Here is an 18,711-nt window from a genome sequence, read left to right as displayed (position 1 = left end):
CCCCATGTCTATTATAATGCATATAAGTATTAGGCCATGTTCATACAGTGTATTTTGTACAACAAGAATGTCCGTTGTTGCCTTAAAATAATGTACTCTATAGGAACAACGACCGTTGTGCACACACTGTTATTAAACAAGGACTGTTGTTCCCTACAGCCACACAAATAATTGACTTGTCAATTATTGGTGGCTGCTAATGCAGGAACAATGGCTATTTGTGTGGCCAATATGGTAATATCGTCCGCAGGAACATGTCAAACAGCGGCCATTGTCAATCAACGGCCGCTATTTATACATAATGTGAACAAAGCCTTAAAAATAGACATTACAGCAGCTCTGCACCTGTCACACAGTGAAGCAGAACTGATAATTATACCCACTTGCTTTTCATTACTGTGAATATTTATAATGTAGCATTAAGTGGTTAAAGATTTTAGAAGAACTTACCCCTACAGGGTCCAGAGGTGTATTTACTACTAAACAAGGAAGTGCTTTCTAAAGAAAAAAAATGCAGTTAAAGGTTAAGTTCTCACAACATCTTTTTTAGGTGAAAAACTGCCGTTTTTGATAATGACTGCTTTTATTGATGATAATGACCATTAACCCCGTCATAACCGAGGTCATTGATGCACGGCTGTCCAGGTCAAATTAATGCAACGCTCCTCCCCGCCTTCTAAGAGCCATAGCGCTTTTATATTTCCACCTACAGGGCTGGTTGGGGTGTCATTTTTTGCACCATGAACGCTAGTTTTTATTGGTATCATATTGGTGTAAGAAATAAATTTAGTTTATTAATTTTTTCTAATATATATTTTTTAAAAATCCGCATTCATGGTGTTTTTTTTTCCTTTTCATTTACACGCTTCACCGTGCGGGAACAATATTGTTATATTTTAATAGATGGGATAATTTAGCACGTTTCAACACTAAGGCCTTATTTACACCCTCTGTGCACAGTGTGCAATTATGGACAATGTGCTTTACACAGTTTTAGAGCTCCCAGCATCATCATGCAGGGCTCCAGATGGCGACCAAAATGGTCGCCAATGCGACTAATATTTTGCAAATGGCGCCCAGATTTATTAATCTGGGCGCCATTTGCGACTGGCCCCGGCGGCGGCGTGCTGTCTTTTTAAGTCCGGGTCCCCGGCTGATGCGCGGCTGCCGGGGGTGTCCCATCCTATCCCCGGCAGCGCGGCGCATCAGTGAGCTGCCTGGGGCCCTGACTTCCGGCACAGGAAGCGCGCGTCAGAGACGCTTCCTGTGTCAGAAGTCACAGCCCCGGCGTACAGGGAGCTCACTGATGCGCCGCGCTGCCGGGGATAGGACGGGACACCCCCAGCAGCCGCGCATCAGCCGGGGACAGCGTCCAAAGAAGAAGAGGATCGCCGGGGGAGCGGGTTGTCAGGTGAGTTTGTGTGTTTGTTTTTTTTTAAATACTGCTTAGCATAGAGGAGATGGGGGGGGGCATCTATAATGGGGGGAAGAGAAGGGGGGGCATCTATAATGGGGGGAAGAGAAGGGGGGGCATCTATAATGGGGGGAAGAGAAGGGGGGCATCTATAATGGGGGGAAGAGAAGGGGGGGCATCTATAATGGGGGGGAAGAGAAGGGGGGCATCTATAATGGGGGGGAAGAGAAGGGGGGCATCTATAATGGGGGGAGAAGAGGGGCCATGTTCAAGGGGGGGAGAGGGGGCTATCTATAATGGGGGGAAGAGAAGGGGGGCATCTATAATGGGGGGAAGAGAAGGGGGCATCTATAATGGGGGGAAGAGAAGGGGCCATCTATAATGGGGGGAAGAGAAGGGGGGCATCTATAATGGGGGGAGAAGAGGGGCCATGTTCAAGGGGGGGAGAGGGGGCTATCTATAAGGGGAGGGGGTATCTATAAGGGGGGGAGAAGAGGGGGCATCTATAATGGGGAGGAGGAGGGGGCATCTATAATGGGGGTAGAGGGGGTCATCTATAAGGGGAGGAGGTATCTATAAGGGGGGGAGAAGAGGGGGCATCTATAATGGGGGGGAGAGGGGGCATCTATAATGGGGGGGAGGAGGGGGCATCTATAAGGGGAGGGGGCCATCTATAAGTGTAGGGCAAACTGGCTGCAGACACTGGGAGATAGATATATGCACAATTATTATTATCAGGGCCCCTCAGGTGTCTGTATTGTAGGGGGTCACTTGCATTAGTCACTAGGTGAGAGATATATCTATCTATATACACATCTTGTGGGGGGTCACTATGGCTGCAGTCATAAGTCTAGCTCAGTATGTATAGACTGTTGCAAGCTTTTAAAGGGAACCTGTCACCCCCGGTGACGGGGTGACAGGCTCCCAACCCCCCGTTAGAGCCCCCTATACTCACCTCATCGCGCCGGATCCCGCTTCTGAAGATGGTCGGGTCACGGAGATCTCAGCCGCTGCAGCCCGGCGCGCACACTGAGAGATGAGTCCAACACTCATAGAGAATGACGGAGCGCTGGACTCTCCTGTCATTCTCTGAGTGTTGGACTCATCTCTCAGTGTGCGCGCCGGGCTGCAGCGGCTGAGATCTCCGTGACCCGACCATCTTCAGAAGCGGGATCCGGCGCGATGAGGTGAGTATAGGGGGCTCTAACGGGGGGTTGGGAGCCTGTCACCCTGGCACGGGGGTCAACAGGTTCCCTTTAAGTTCAAGTTCAGAAGAGTAAGCCTCATTAATAGGCTAGCCAAGTGAGGCTGAAGTACTGAGTCAGACTGTATATGGTTGTCAGGTTGCAAGTTTCCATGTTGAACATTTTCAAACTAAGAAAAGAAAGAATCTAAAGGAGGAGGAGGCTGCCGTGGCCTCTGCACACAGTAAGTCCCATTTAACATAACATTAATTTTACATGGTTTAAAATGTTGGCGACCAAATATTCTATTTGGCGCCTAAATTTTTCAGGTTAGGAGCCAATGGCTCCTAGGTAAATTTTTTAGTCTGGAGCCCTGTCATGAAAACATAAGGGTTATGCCTGGTTTTGGCATTGCTTGTGTTCTTTCTCCAGCTTTACAATAGGATTTAAAAATAAAATGCTAAACTTGTCACAAAAATACACCAATGTTTATAATCGTTTTTTAAATTCATGGAAAAGTAAGGATTACACCTCTGTGTTTCGGCCCCCTTTTATTATACATCTATTCATGTTAATAAATGGATCTGAATTAAACAGATAATAAAAATGAGACCTTGTGTGTCCCACTGAAAACACTGTGACATGTTTATAGCTTAGTTCCCACAATGTCTTTTTTAGGTAAAAAATAAGTTTTTGGTAATGATGGCTGCCATTTATGATTAGGTGTTTTTCACCTACAAAAAGATGTTGTGGGAACATGGCCTAATTCGGTGCCTGACCGCACTAGACCAATGGAAATCATTAATACAGATGTGAGCTCACCCTAAAGGAATCATGTAAAAGATGACTTCAGAATACATCATTTTGGTGATAAAATGTTCTGCTAAATTCTACAGAGAATATAATAATACAATGTATACAAAAAAGGGACCAAATATAATGACAAAAAATCTTTATTAATCAATAACACTGCTCATGATAAAAAATATAAAAAACTACATTACATGGTGTTTTATGACAATCCAGATAAACTGACACAGTGAGATGGGAAGCATAGGCTCAAACAGGCAACTGCTCCTGAAAGTGCTCAGTGCAGTGTAAACATAGGTTTACACAGGGGGATGGGATAAGACCAAGTACAAGCTTCCCACAATGGGGACTATCTCCTAACTTCCACCCAAGAGAACCATAAACCCTGTGAGCCCGTAATCAAATCACCACTCACCCATGTCAGCGTCTCCCCTATTATTTTATATTTAATATATTTAGAAGAAAACAATCTTACCACAATGTCCCCAATATCGTCCACAGCTGCTTGTTTGTTTATTCCCTATCAGATAAAACTTTCATTATTCAATACACTTAAAGCATTCAGAAATAATGTTGTTAGTTGCTTTATGTATTATGGAAGACAAACATCCACAGGGGCATGAGATTATGGGAGTGATTTAGTATAGATTAATACCAGGCTTGAAACTGTAGATTTCAAAGTGCTGGGGCAGCAGCCGTTATGCACTTCTTAAATAGGTTATCCAGGCTTAGAAAAACATGGCTGCTTTCTTCCAGAAACAGCAGGACTTTTGTCTCCAATTTAGGTGGGGTTTTGTAACTTAGTTTATTGAAGTGAATGGAGCTTATAGGGGTTATCTGGCACTAGCACACTTTTTAACATGTTGCTACCATAAAAGAAAGCATACCAAACATGTTATGCTGACCTCTCCAAGCTCCCCTGGTGCCCTGATTTGGTTGCTGATGTCCCCTGCGGACTGCCTCAGGAGTAACAGTCCACTCAGCCAATCATTGGCCGTGGTGCTGTCTCGTCTCAGTCAGTGATAGGCTAAGCGGGCTGTCACTCTCAAGATGAGCTCGTCTCAGAAGTAATGGCCGCTGCAGACAGTGGGGGACACCAGAGACCGCATTGGGACACCAGGGAAGTGTGGAGAGGCAAGCATAACATGTTTGTTATATTTTCTTGGCAGCAACATGTTAAAAATATGTCAGCACTAGAGATGAATATAAATCCTACAACCAAAAAAGATGCTGGACAATATTCTTAAATTATTAAATCAAATCAAAGCTTTATTGTTATATACAAAAAACATGTTTTAAAACCATACTAAAAGGTGGGTCAACCTTGACAAAGCTTGTATAGAGAAACGCAGCGTTGGGTGAGTGGTCTTACCAGGCAGAATACATTCATACCCGGAGGTTCAAGTACACTCCTCTTTGTATTTATTTTTTACACATCTTTTTGTTACCTTACTTTGTTTATATTACTTTGTTCTAAACTTGCACTTGCAGTATATACATCTAGATATTTAACTTATTTAAACACCGTTGGAGTTCCTTGTTTACTTGCATTTCGTGCACTTTTATACCTCCTGGGACTGAGTGATATACCATCAACTTAATTTAGTATATAGAGCATACATTATTCATCTATTTTTTGCCTTGTAAGTCATCCAATGTATGTACTGTATCATTTTATGCTTCCACCTTTTTTTAGTATGGTTTTAAAACATGTTTTTCATATGTAACAATAAAGCTTTGATTTGATTTAATAATTTAAAGGACACCTGTCACCCCCCATGCCGGGGTGACAGGCTCCCGACCCCCTGTTAGACCCCCCTATACTTACGTGATCCCGCCGGGTCCCGCTCCCTGAGCCGGCAGGGTCCCGGAGATATCAGCTCCCGAAGCCCGGTGCGCGGGCTGACAGCAGAGTCAGACGCCCATAGAGAATGAATGGGGAGTCCGATGCTCCGTCATTCTCTATGGGCATCGGACTCATCTCTCAGCACGCGCGCCGGGCTTCGGGAGCTGATATGTCCGGGACCCAGCCGGCTCAGGAAGCGGGACCCGGCGGGATCACGTAAGTATAGGGGGATCTAACGGGGGGTCGGGAGCCTGTCACCCTGGCACGGGGGGTGACAGGTCCTCTTTAAGAATATTGTCCAGCATCTTTTTTGGTTGTAGGATTTATATATTGTTTGATGTATATGGACTAGTTACTAGTAGTCCTTTTTAGGTTACAGCACTAGAGATGAGCAAATACGATTCGATCGAGTAGGTATTCGATCGAATATTGCGGTATTTGACAGATTCGAATTCAATTGAGTAGTGAGGCTAATACGCAAGAAACATTCAAAAGCCCTCCCATCGCAGTTGGGGCTTTTTTTAATCCAATGACCATGCAGGGAGACCGTGAGGGACCCTGGGAATACGCACGCAGCGCGAAAACGGGGTGCACCCTCATTGGATAGCGGAACCACATGACTTAGAATCTTAAATACTTGGCTCCCGCCTCTCAACCGCAGATGAGCTTTCAACCTAGCCAGGGAAAGATCTTGGAGCAGGGAGAGATACTGTAGGTTTTAGTAGCGTTTTGGTTAGGCAGGCTTACTACAGAACCCAAAAGTCCTTTTCAGGGCAAAGATCCAGCGAAAAAGTAATTTCTGAATCAAAAGCACTTCTCAGTGCTAAGAAATAGATGATATAACAGCATCAGCATCAGCAGGTGTATTCATTCCAGTACCCTATGTGTACAAGTGACTTATAGTGTCCTGGTTTAACATCACTAAGGGCACGTTATACATATTGTTTCAGTAGTCCACTAAGGGCACCTGATATATACTGTTCCAGTAGCCCAGAAAAAGGCACATCATACATACTGTTCCAGTAACGTTCGTACAACATTACGCGTGATACACGCAAATAACATGACGCTCTGCGGACTCACATTGGAATCATGTATGTAACACTGCAAGAAATACGAACAAAATGTGTGAACGTTGCCATAAATGTCGTTAAAGCGTACGCAAATATTTTTCCTTTGCAACTGCGTAAAGTGGCATTATACTGCGATTTTGGGGGGTTAGGTGTACCCAGGCATGCTCCTCCTAATGTCCCAGTGTCATTCCGGAGGTGTTTGCATTGTTTAGGGATGTTTTATGAGGGACTTGGTGACCTCCAAGTGGTCAAATTTTGATTTCCAAGTGCCGCAAATTTTTTTCCCATAGACTATAATGGGATCGAGTACTCGAATATCGGTGCCTATTCGATTCAAATTCTCTAAAGTCGAATATTTCACTACTCGCTCATCTCTAGTAAGCACCAGATAACCCCTTTAATGTCAAAACCACATCCAAGGGTTTTCCCTTCTTTTCTCCAGACTATACAGATTAAAATCCTTAAGTCTTTCCTGATATTTTTTATGCCTCACACCCTCCACCATTTTTAAAGCCGTCTGTGGTTGTGGTTCAATTTTATTAATATCTTTTTTTAGTGTAAATTTGTGTGAATTCCACAATAGCCATTCATTACAACTCCACAGTAAGGCGATATTCAGAGTAATTGCCATTGTATTTTTAGCCAAAAAAAATATGTTTTATTGAAAAAAATATACTGCTGGTTCTCTTTTCAAATTTTTGGTTTCCTTACCGGGCATGCCTGTATCACCAAATCGACAATAAGTTTTGGTACTTCTACCTAGAAATAAAATAAGACATTTTACCTGCTGGTTTGTAGGTATGTAAATTTCCATTCTTGTCTCTGTTAAATTACTAGTAAATGTAAGAATAATTTTTGCTGAACACTTTACTAAAATACTTTGTGCCATAGTAGGGCCATTGTATGTTGTAATACAGTACATAGGAGTTTAATGCAATTTCATTGGGGAAAAAAAATCCTTTTTTGGATGTTAAAATGGATGTTTTTCACCTCAAAATAAGGTCCATAAATATGCATACATAGCCTAGCATACATAGCCTAGCATAACAGTTAAACTCAAGATCAGCTTATCACTATGCTAAATGTCTGCTCTATTTCTTCTTCCTAGAGCATCAATGAGTCAACTTTTCACCTGCTATAAGCAGTGTTGGTGCATGGAGAAGGGGAGGTTAGTTTTCAGGAGGTTTAGTGTTCAGGAAAAGACCTTTGGAAATATTAGAAATAGCTAGCTATGATCATTAGATTGTTCTTGTTCATTGTTGTTTGCTTTACTTATTGTTATTGTTACCACCTTTATTTATTTTCTTCAAAACGTAGCTATCGTTTCACGTAAATTTTGAGGATAAGCAGTCTTGTGTGTTTTAAAGGAGCTGCACTATATCTGGCCATTTTTAAAAAATTTTTTGCATATGGCATTTATTAATAGAGTTTAGCTCTGCGAGTTGTCTTTTATCTGTCTCTCTTTACTTCCCCTTACATCTTCCTCCACCCTCCTCCCTCTCCATAGCCCTTTAGCTAGCTCAAGAATAAGATTCAAGAAACAAGAAAAAGTCATAATTAGTAAACAAAAGTCGCTGCTGAGCTGATTTTGACAGTGGAGGACAGTTTCGCATGAAAGTGGGAAAAGTAGATTCATGATAACAGGGGGAGAAAGAATTTTTGTCTGTTATATTTGCTTGAGCTATGTAAAATTTGCCGAAATGACAGTGCCTATTGAGAAGCTCTGGATTTTTTTTTCTAATAAAACGCCCTAAATTTCATTTACAATTAGTAAAATCTTATTCATGTCAATTGAAAAACTACAGAGTAGGATAATTTAACAAAAGAAGGAATATTTGTGCATGTTTGCTAATTTTGTAAGCTATTCTAAGTAATAACTTTTTCTCATACCTAGAAAATACAAAGCAAAATCAAAGCTATTCATTTACCAAAAAGTGATACAATTTTTGGTGTTTGCCATTTTAGATTGGCTTATTTTTTAGGCTTTATTTATTCAGAACAAATGCTAAAATGTCATACGTACCCCTACAAGCATAGGCAAGCAATTGGGAGCAAGAGCGTTTTTTGTCTGGAAAATAAAAAGGATTTGACAATGATTACTTGCATCCTTGTATCTTTTACTAAGCATAAAGTTATCATATCACAAGAATTGTCTATTGCAACACGCTTTTTCAACGTTGGTTCCACTATCTATCTGATTATTTATTCCCTTACCTCATTTGTCTTCCGTACCTAATGTGATATCAACATAAACACAAAGCTAATTATGTTGCTAAATAGATGATGTACTCCCATAATGTTAGGTTTTGTCACCTGGAGTTTTTTTTCCAAATTATAAAAATTCATACACATTTTACCTTTGTTATTTATATTGTGTTTTTGTCTACAATAAATACTGTTATGAGCTTTATTTACCCACATACATTTAGATAGTAAAATAATATAAAGAAATAATGCCAGGTTCATACCAGTTGACATGCTATTTCAAAAACTGCTTTGTCAAGTCCAGAAGTTTCCTACATATTAAAAAAAAGGGTATTAGATAAGCATGAAATAGTAAAACCTCTTCAGTTTGATAGTGAGGAAAACTTTTTAGGCTGACAGGATAAGCTACCGTAAGTAGTAATGTGGTCAAAATTGTGGTAAAATGTGTTGAATTACCACATGTGAGTACAGCCAGCAGATTATTTGTCTACTTTGTCTAATATTTTTTAGAATGCTCCCTTGCTTATAAGCTGATCACACCATGTCCTGTGAGATCAGCAGAAATCTGTGGGGGAATCTGGCAAGTGTTACAGTATGCTGGGAATACTGGGAAGTGCAGTAAGCATTTACTGTTTATTATTTTTACCAGCACGGCAGGTATATAGTTAAATATGGCTGTCACCACATGGGTGGTGAGTATAAATAGGGCCCCCCTTCTCCCTCCCCCAGCACTGTACCCATCCCAGCAAGGAAGGGGGGCAATTGACCCCTTCCTTGCTGGCATGGGTACATTGTGACATCAATGTGGCCCCCATGGGGTTAACTGAGGATACCATGCATTCTAACTTAACCTCCTGGGGGCCACATTGTTCAGTCTGGCATACAAGGGATTAAGTATGAATTCCAGGCATCAATACTTCATCAATACTTAACCTCTTGTGTGCCAGATTGTAAGCAGCAGCATACTCACCACCAATGTCTTTAATCCTTAGCAAAGCCTGGCACACTGAGATACAAGTGTGTCAGGCTCTGCTTCTTCAAATAATCTGCCCCAGCATCAGCGGCTGCAGCAGGGACACTGCTGCAGCTGCTGATTGGCTGAGCATCGTCAGTTTAGCAAATCAGCGACTGAAGCAGTGTTCCTGCTGCAACTGCTGATAGAAGAAGACGGCGAGAAGACCAGAGGGTAAGTTAAGAATCCCCCCGCCCCCCAGAACGGAGCACAGCCTGGTCCACAGGGGGTTCATTTAACCCCCTGTGGACCAGCCTTTGCCGTTTTGCATCCACCCCCCCCCCCCCGGGACACAGCACACAGAAAACTCTGTGTGCTGTGTCTGGCACCCGCTCCAGCAAGAAAGGGGTCGTTTAACCCCTTCCTTTCTGGAGCGGGTGCATTTGGGTCAGCATTTTGACCCGAACATAGACTTCAGCATTGAAGTCCTTGTTCGGGAAACCACTGACCCGAAATAGCGCCCTAAGTCTCAAAGAGACTTTCACATATAGGGCCAAAAACGTGGCTAAAACGCCAACCACCACATTGGCATTTTTTGTGGCATAAAAAATGCCACAAAACAACCTATGTGTTAGGGCACCATAAATGCATTTTTTATGAATTTCTGTTGTTTTTTCAATTTTTCCATTTTACTATCTCTTTTCTAAAGTAATCTTGCAGGTTTCAATATTACCACTAGGTCTAAAACTAAGTTTAGACTTCCTGAGGCTGCTGTGATCTGTACAGCATTACAGTTAAGGGTGATACCAGTAGATAGATATTTCAATAGATGAAGCTGATAGCTAATACTGTATTAAGACATCATAAAGGCACCAAAACCTTTAAATAATACACCTCACAATATAAAACACAAAAAACAAAAACACAGGAGGTAGGTTACTACCAAAGAATTCAAAAGAACCATAAATTCTATTATTTCTACAATTCTTGCTTAGTGGACTAAATAAATCTACTTAAACGGTTGCAAAATTTCAAACATCTGTTGATGTGTTAGGCAAAGTTTTTACTTGGTTACTCTTAATGGACAGAAAAACGTAGTCAACACTATTTTTGTGTATGTTAAAAAACACGCATCTGTTTTAATCCGTTTCTTTTTATAGTGGAAGTCAATGGAAAATGAATCCAAAAGAATGGCACACTGTTTTTTCCATAAAACATATATGTTAAATGGATAGGAAAAACGCAGTGTGAACCCAGCCTTACGGATGTGTGTTGGGTTAAAAACCTGTGAGCCATAACTTTGTGTCACAGGTCTCCTATAGTGAATGAAGGGGTCCGTGTCAGTGGGTTGTAAATGGTCGCACATAGGTAGTACGTCTGTAGCTGTGGTCCATGGCTGTGGACAGCGCAACAGATGTGTAAATGTGTCCTAAGACTAGGAGATTATTAATAAGCTGTTATGTTAATAAAACAGCCAATTTTACTATCATTTCAGCTACATTATGGTTGTTGTAATAGTAATACTACACCAGTCAATTATTTTCAGTAAGGCAGAACAAATAACCAATGTAAAAGTTCATTATTTACCATTCTACTTATCCAAGTCTATCCTGACATATGATCTAAACTTTATTATTTGTTTTCATCTAAGGACTGATACACAACAGAAGCAATATCTAATGTGTATGTTGTTGTTTTTGAAAAGATGGTGCACACTGGATTTCATCATACCCAATCCTTTGTTCTTGCATTATATAGGATACAGCCATCACCTTATTCATCCTCCCCCTTTGAAAACACACATATGATTGACTGAGTATAGAAGAATGGGGTACTCCTGTTCTCTTGGGAAATTTTGCAACAAATGTGTTGGGGTGCTTTTTCTTTTGTGTTTCTTGGGAAAATTAGAAAATGTAAGCAAAATCGATATATCATACTATAAAAAAATTAAAATGTACAATTTTTATAGACTAATCCTTATAAATTCTATGAATTATCTGTAGTAGTCAAATGCTCACTAACCCCTTATTTAAATTTCTAGTGTTGTGAGCCCCCGCAGTGCTATGGCGGAGGTACGGCCGGTCACTTGCCAGATGGTAGACTGAGACGCCACTCTGGTGGTGGTTGGCCGAGATACAGCCGGGCCCAGTGATGTTATATCGTGGCGCCAGTGCCGGTTGGCCACACAGGTATGGTGGCACACCTGCTTTAAGTTTAGAGGGCCGGTTGCACCTTGTTCCCTTGTGGACAGTGTCCTGCCGGATTGCTACGGGGTCCCTTGGGTTGTTATCACGGTGGGCCGAAGCAGTCTAGTGACCCTCCTGGACTATTGGCACTGCCACCCACAGAAAGGGTAAATGTCCCAAGGAGTGTGTGTATACTGTGTTGGCGCTGGGCGACGAATAACAGAATCTCTTTACCAAAAAATAATCTCTTGTTTGCTCTGAAAGTCTTTGTGTGCAACAGAACATACAGCTGTGCCTTGACAGGATACAATACACTTGATAATACATTTGATAATACACTTGATAACACAGGATCCAGATCTGTGGTAGGAGTATAGCGAGGAGGAGGATGTCGTGAGAGTCTTAACCTTAAGTAGTAATGTGCTCTGCAGGGATGTTGAAGGATGATGTAGAGAGACAAGAATACTTGAAAGAGAATACTTGTGCCCGTGCATAGACCTTGGTTGGAATGAACCACCTGTTGTAACCAAAAGCAACACCCGTGGTGGGACACCACACTAGATGCTCTTTAAAGAATGTTGTCTTCATCTGGGTTCCTTTGGAGGGGACATTTTTGTTTTGTCACTTCAACTCCTTTGTAAACCCAATATGGTGCATGAAAAGACACCCTAATAAAAAGAAGGCCCTAGAATCCACAAGGTGGTTCTTTATTTTTGAGGCCTTTAAGCAAGGCAAAGAGAGTGAACCACCTAAAAAAAGTGCATACATCCTGTTTGAAACGTTTGAAGGGTACAGTTTTAATAATGGGGTCATTTGAGGAGGTTTTTACCATATAGGCTTCTCAAATATATTTCAGAAATAAATTGGTCCATAAAAAAGAAATCAATCCTAAATTTTGAAATATGTCATCTGTTATTCCCATTCCAAACTACTGACATGGTTAGATGGCTTTTAGGACAAGGAGACACATGGTACCTTAATATATTCAGCTGTGCTTCCAGGATGTAGAAAATGCTTTTGTTCTCTGGTTCAAGGACTCAAGGTTTTTTTTTCCCAAGCTCCTGAATATCTACAAGCTGGAATGACCCCCTCATTGACACCTGGAAGCACAGTCAGGTATGGGAGTAAGGAGGTGATGCACACAGGAGCTCAAGCCTCTTTGAATCTTTTTACTATGTAATGAAAACATTTCCTACATTCTGAAATCACAAACAGATATATGAAAGGTACCATGTGTCTCCTTGATCTTACAGCCATCCAACAGTGTCAGCAATTTGGAAGGTGAACTGCAGCTGACAGACTCCCTTTAAGCATTTCAGACATAAGCAGTCAACCTTACCATAGTGAGAGGCTTCTTGGCCCACCTGATTTATGGGCCCAGTGGCAGCTGCAATGCTGGTGGCTGCTGTAGCTACACCACAAGAGTAAAGTAAAAGAGACAAGTCAAGCTTCTAATTAGTTGAATTTTATTAGTCTACTCAAAGCAGGGGAAGTCTTGAAAATATTAACAGGAGCTGTTTCCACTAATGCACATAATACAGTGTTAAATGACGGTTACATGGCCCCAGGAGATAGAATAACACTTTCAGGTAAGTTTATATTGAAGAGATTTTGTGGCTACTATTCATGTGCGGCATCTGTAAGCATATCATTTTTTTTGGAGCCACTGAGATTCCTTTTTTATTTGTTATGCATTCAGGGAACTGTAACAGAAATTAAAAACATGTTACATTGTAAATATGCTGTTATTATTAATATTACTTTTATATACAGATTGATAGATGGCTGTCCAATGTTATGACTCCTTCTAGCATTCCTTGAATAATGATCTCTGGTAATAAGTGGTAATAGAAAGTGATATGTGAATGGCCGTCCACCCACATGTCAAATCCTGCAAGCAAATCAGCATCCTGGAAGAGGTGAGCGTAATTTTTTTGTATCTTCCAGGTACAGGTTACCTTTGGCTATCAAAGAAGAGCTGTAGCTGCGAATAATAGGAACTATGGCTATTACTCAAGAGAGACTGTGGATGGTAACAATGTATTGGATGTCACTGCTACAATGTTATTTCTGTTACTAATTTCTGTATTTCTGTGACTAATATATCTCTTTGCCGCTGTGAGGGTATGTGCACACTACAGAGTTCGCGCAGATTCTGCAAGGAATTGAAGAGGAAAGTTTTCTGCTTGAAATTCCTCACTTATTCAGCTCTGGAATTGGAGCAGAATTTAAGCACAATTTGAGCACAATTCAAGCAGAATTATAGCAGTATTCAAGCCCTATTGACTTCTAAAGGATTTCATTGAAAATTTTGCCAAGTGAACGAATGAGAAAAAAGCCAGTTAAAACCTTTGGAAAGATTAATTTTGATGCGGAATCCGCTAGAAGTTTTGCCTCTTTTCCATAGTGTGCACATACTCACCCTCACTTCTGGGTCCATCTTCGTTCGAATTTCCCCCCGTTTTCAGCTCCACAGAGCTTCCCTCGGTGGGATGTCTTCTTCTTACGGATCTGTGGCAGATGAGAGACAGATGACTGACAGCTTGCTCATTCAATTGGAGCTGAGCAAGCTGTGAGTCGTCTGCTGACGTCGTAGAAGGGGTTGAAGGGTCTCAGATGGCTGCCAGCTTGCTCAGCCAATCAGAGCTGAGCAAGCTGTGAGTCATCTGAAAATGTAGCGAGGAGGGCAGGCCTAACTAGTTAGGGCTGCCTCCCTCTTTGAGATGTCATTGACACAAGATGGCGACGGCCGTGGCAACAGGGATCATGTATTTGCTTTGATACTTCTAGGGGGGAAGGGGCAATAGAGAAGGGGGGCAGAAGGCTTTTTTAAACACATTACAAAATAATATAACTTTCAAACATAGCACAGAAGCTATGCCCATGTCATTGACCCCCTCCTCACACATCCCGCACTAACACAAAGAGTAAATATGTTACTCCATTTTCCTCCAATTATTTGGGTTTGTTCTTACTTTAAATTCATTTAATGAACAATAGCATTACATTATTCAGGAATTACTTACGGATATCTGGAAGTAGAATATTCACCTAAATCGGAGAAAACTGTTGTTACAGATCTGAGAAATATGCATGTGTACCATACAGAGTATTGCATAAAGAGATCAATTCACTTACCACTATGCACAAAACCTCTACTAAAATGTCACCAACTAGTCCGGCTGACCCCTAAAACCAAATTTAAAATAACAAGCATCAATCAGAGAATTTCTCAAAACTACATGAAGATATTAATGGAAATAAAGAAGTAAAAACTGAATAACAAGTCAAAATAGTTTTTAAAATTCATATTGAGTGTAAGCATGTTATTTTACTGTTTTTGCCAAAGTTTTTAGCTACAGTAGATAGAAAAATGCAGAAAAAACGCTCCTATCCAACAACTGGACTAGTTTGACTACAGGTAACTCACTGGGTATAAGAAATGACTCCATTGATTTTGACCTCTCGGGAAGTCAGTACAAATGATGGAAACATATGGAGACTCTGAGGCTCCAACCTCCACCATCCTGTTCCATATGCTGGGTCATATTCACATATTTATTTAGCAGTTTCTTATATCAGAATAGTTGGCATTCATCTCTGGTACTGCAGTTTATTAAGCACTATATATATTTAGATTGATTTTGCTTTGTGAGTTGTGAAATAATTTTGGGTGGTTGGAGTCCTAGTGAGTAGGAAAAATATGGCCCTATTTTCAATGTAATAAGACACAGCTTCTTGACAAAGAGAGCCGTGACTCTTGAAACGTGTAGAAGTGCAGTAGCCTTCTGGACCTCACCAGGATCCGTTGTAACTGCTGTGACGTCACACAGTCTGTCAGTGACTGAATCCTGCTACAGGCAGAGTGTGCACGCTACCGGCCAGAGCGCGCCATCTGCCAGAAGAAAAACTGTTCGATCTGCCAGAAGTCAACCTGTTCGATTCCGACGTGGATGCCTTAGAAATTACACGCACAGGACCATCATTGGACACACTACTGGCCAGTCCATCATCCCGATGTGAATGATCATCGCTCCTACTCAGGAACAGGTCAGTCAGTACATCGAGCACAGTGGTCAACTACATTTTATCTCACATCCATATATAGAGTGACCAACATTGCAGTACATTGCTACAACACCATATTGTATGTTGGTACAGTACATTATTATAGCGCGGAACGGTAATTATTTATAATCACACATTGTCATACCCACGGCGTGCAGATCGCCGTATCTCCTAGTACGCCGCTTTACTTTTCCAGGGTTTTGACAGGCAGCGCTGGTATTCTCTCCTATGACTAATACACATTAAGGTCAATGGAAAATTGGCCAGCAGTGCACATACAGTATAGGATAAAGGCCATAGTAGATTCCAACCGTTCAAATAATGTACATGCTGTATTTTTACCAACTGCTTTTGCAAATATGGCCATTTCCTCCCCACCTTTTTAAACATTGCTTTATTTTCACCAAAAGTAATGGTCCACACTATGATAGGCTTTGTTCACACATAGTATTTCATCAGTCTTTTGGTCAGTATTTTTTCATCCAAAACCAGGATTGGGTTGAAAACACAGAAAGACTATGGGGAGATTTATCAAACTGGTGTAAGTAGAATTGTCTTAATTGCCCCTGGAAACCAATCAGATTCCACCTTTTATTCTTCACAGATTCTTTGAAAAGTGAAAGGTGAAATCTGATTGGTTGCCGGGGGCAACTAAGGGAATTCTACTTTACACCAGTTTGATAAATCTCCCCCTATGTTCCCACAATGGCTTTTTTTTTGGCAGTTTGAGTCCAAATAATGACGGTTATTTCAAAATGGCCGTCATTAGTACTATAACGGCCATCATTATAAAATAAAGGCCGTTATTAAGACTTAAAAGGCCAAAAGAAGACATTGTGGGATCATAGCCAAATTGTGCAAGCCTTTCCATTATAATTTTCCTCTCAGTTATGCTCCTGATTTTGGCTACAAATGAGTGAAACACTGACCAAAATACATTGTGTGAACATAGCCTTACAATGCTTTTTCGTATGTAGTATTTTTTTCCTCCATTGGCCTTTTTCTGCATCATGGAGAACTTAAAAAAAAGAGCGGTTTTCTTGAGGCATTACTTTCAGGTCAAGAAAACACACTGTAAAGAGGATACATAAAGGAAGCCATAGGTTAAGGCCATACATAACATGTTCTGCAAATTTTAGTGTGGAAAATCTACAGAATTAGGCTTGGTTTTTCACTGTAACATAAAAGAAAAACACAAAATTGGCTGGCAGTGCACACATCATGCAGAATAATGGCTTGACTGCGACTGTCCAAATAATGAACATGCTCATAATTTACAACCGGCTTTTGCAAAATACAGCTGTTATTTATTTTTTTTGTAACTCGAATATAGAAAAAATATTCCAGCTCTCCACACCTGATTCCAAATTTGCTCCACCCGGTGCTCGGATAATGTGAGTTCACCAAAGAAAAATGAGAAAGGCAATTCCAGCAGCTAAGGCACGACCAAATTTTCTTTATTCAGCTTCACAAAACAATAAAAACTCACGCTTGTCATATCTGATGCGTTTCGATCACATGTTGATCCTAATCATAGTTGTACTTGGGCTAGTCGGGTTGTTGGATAGGATTATTTTTCAAAATTTTTCTATCTGAACTCAACAGTAGTAAAAGATCATGCTTACACAGCCTGGGTGGCATTGCATTAAAATCAATGCAATGCCACCTGCTCCATGCACATGCTGCACTGACCACAGCTGTTGTAATAACTGCCGCTTTTCTATGAACTTTATTAATCTTTCATGCACACACGGATGCAGTCTATTAATCCGTGGTAAGTATGGAAATCAATGCTTAATTGATTTCCAGACACACCCGACGGGGCCATATGGAAATAAATGTTCCTGCACCTGTCAGAGCTCTGACGTCCACAGGAACATACAAATAGTCAGTTTGCAGAAGGCCGTTGTTATACTGTGTGTTAACACAGCCTTAGTGGAAATTTTTCAATGCATGGATTTAGAGATAACAGATGCAGATCCGCAGCAAAAACTGCATGTGTGGATTTTTGAAATACTGTGTTTTTCCACAAGAAAAACTATGCAACAACTCTGTATTGCTTTGCCACCTACAGGCACTCTCCTCACAACAAGGTCGATAAGCTGGGCTCTCAGTCACGTTGGGAGGAGGCATAGGGGGTTGGGAAGTAGTGCGATCATCATCATTGTAAAGGTCTTCACATACCTTTATACCACCTTATACTTTGGCAGCAGTACCTCTCTGGCTGCGGCTTAAACCCCCCCCCCCCCCCCCCAATAAAGACCACAGGAGTGCTCTGCCCTGAGGAGGAATGGGCTGGACAGGAGAGATAACTGATGGCCAAACGATCATTTGGCCATTGGTTATTGAAGGTGTACAGCCACCTTTAGAGCCCTGCTTGTCAATCTCTCTGTGAGGAGGCAGAGGGGGCATTGAGAATGAGCAGAGCGGCACTGCATACCCTACAAGTTAATCATTATAAAATGGACATAATAATAAAAAGGAGTACCCTTATTATAATAAATTATGCAATATATGTGGAAAAGAACAAGAAGTCTATGAGAAAAATGTAGAAGCAGCACATACCCCAGTGACATCTGGAACTATATTGTTTATTGTCTATAAAATGGATGTAAATTAGAAAGTTATAGCATTAGCAATACATATTCGTAGTAATTTTTTTCACAACCGTTTAGGATTATTTTTCATTTTTCATGAATACAGGGACCTCGATTAGACTGCTATGTTGCAGCTGTTCTATTCTTTAGCTATAAAATAAAGTACCAATTTTTGGATACAGAAAAGGAAGGCCCTATGTCTGCTATCCTTGAATTCCTACACAGTATATCAGGCTCTAAGAGAAAGCACTGCAGTAAACTATATGCACGTTCAAGCAATTTCAAAAATAAATTACTAAAAATATACTTAAAAAGTTAAACAGACTACAGTATATTTTGTTCGTCCCGCTTTCCAAAAAAGCTGAATAAAAGCAAT

At 41.0% G+C, this 18,711-nt stretch overlaps 1 protein-coding gene across 1 annotated transcript in view; it reads right to left on the bottom strand.

Annotated features, from left to right (window-relative positions):
- Window positions 1-18,711, bottom strand: part of LOC138782606 (uncharacterized) — a 47,958-nt gene that overhangs the window by 7,929 nt on the left and 21,318 nt on the right. Inside the window, exons 12-16 of the mRNA XM_069956816.1 lie at window positions 8,796-8,843; window positions 8,351-8,395; window positions 7,039-7,086; window positions 3,884-3,928; window positions 451-498 (exon numbers count right to left, since the gene is read on the bottom strand). Of these exons, the coding sequence (XP_069812917.1) occupies window positions 451-498; window positions 3,884-3,928; window positions 7,039-7,086; window positions 8,351-8,395; window positions 8,796-8,843 (234 nt within the window). The remainder of the gene's footprint in view (window positions 1-450; window positions 499-3,883; window positions 3,929-7,038; window positions 7,087-8,350; window positions 8,396-8,795; window positions 8,844-18,711) is intronic.

This window comes from Dendropsophus ebraccatus, chromosome 1 (assembly GCF_027789765.1).
Source record: "Dendropsophus ebraccatus isolate aDenEbr1 chromosome 1, aDenEbr1.pat, whole genome shotgun sequence".
Classification (NCBI taxonomy): Eukaryota; Metazoa; Chordata; class Amphibia; order Anura; family Hylidae; genus Dendropsophus; species Dendropsophus ebraccatus.
This window is presented reverse-complemented; position numbering and strand designations above follow the sequence as displayed.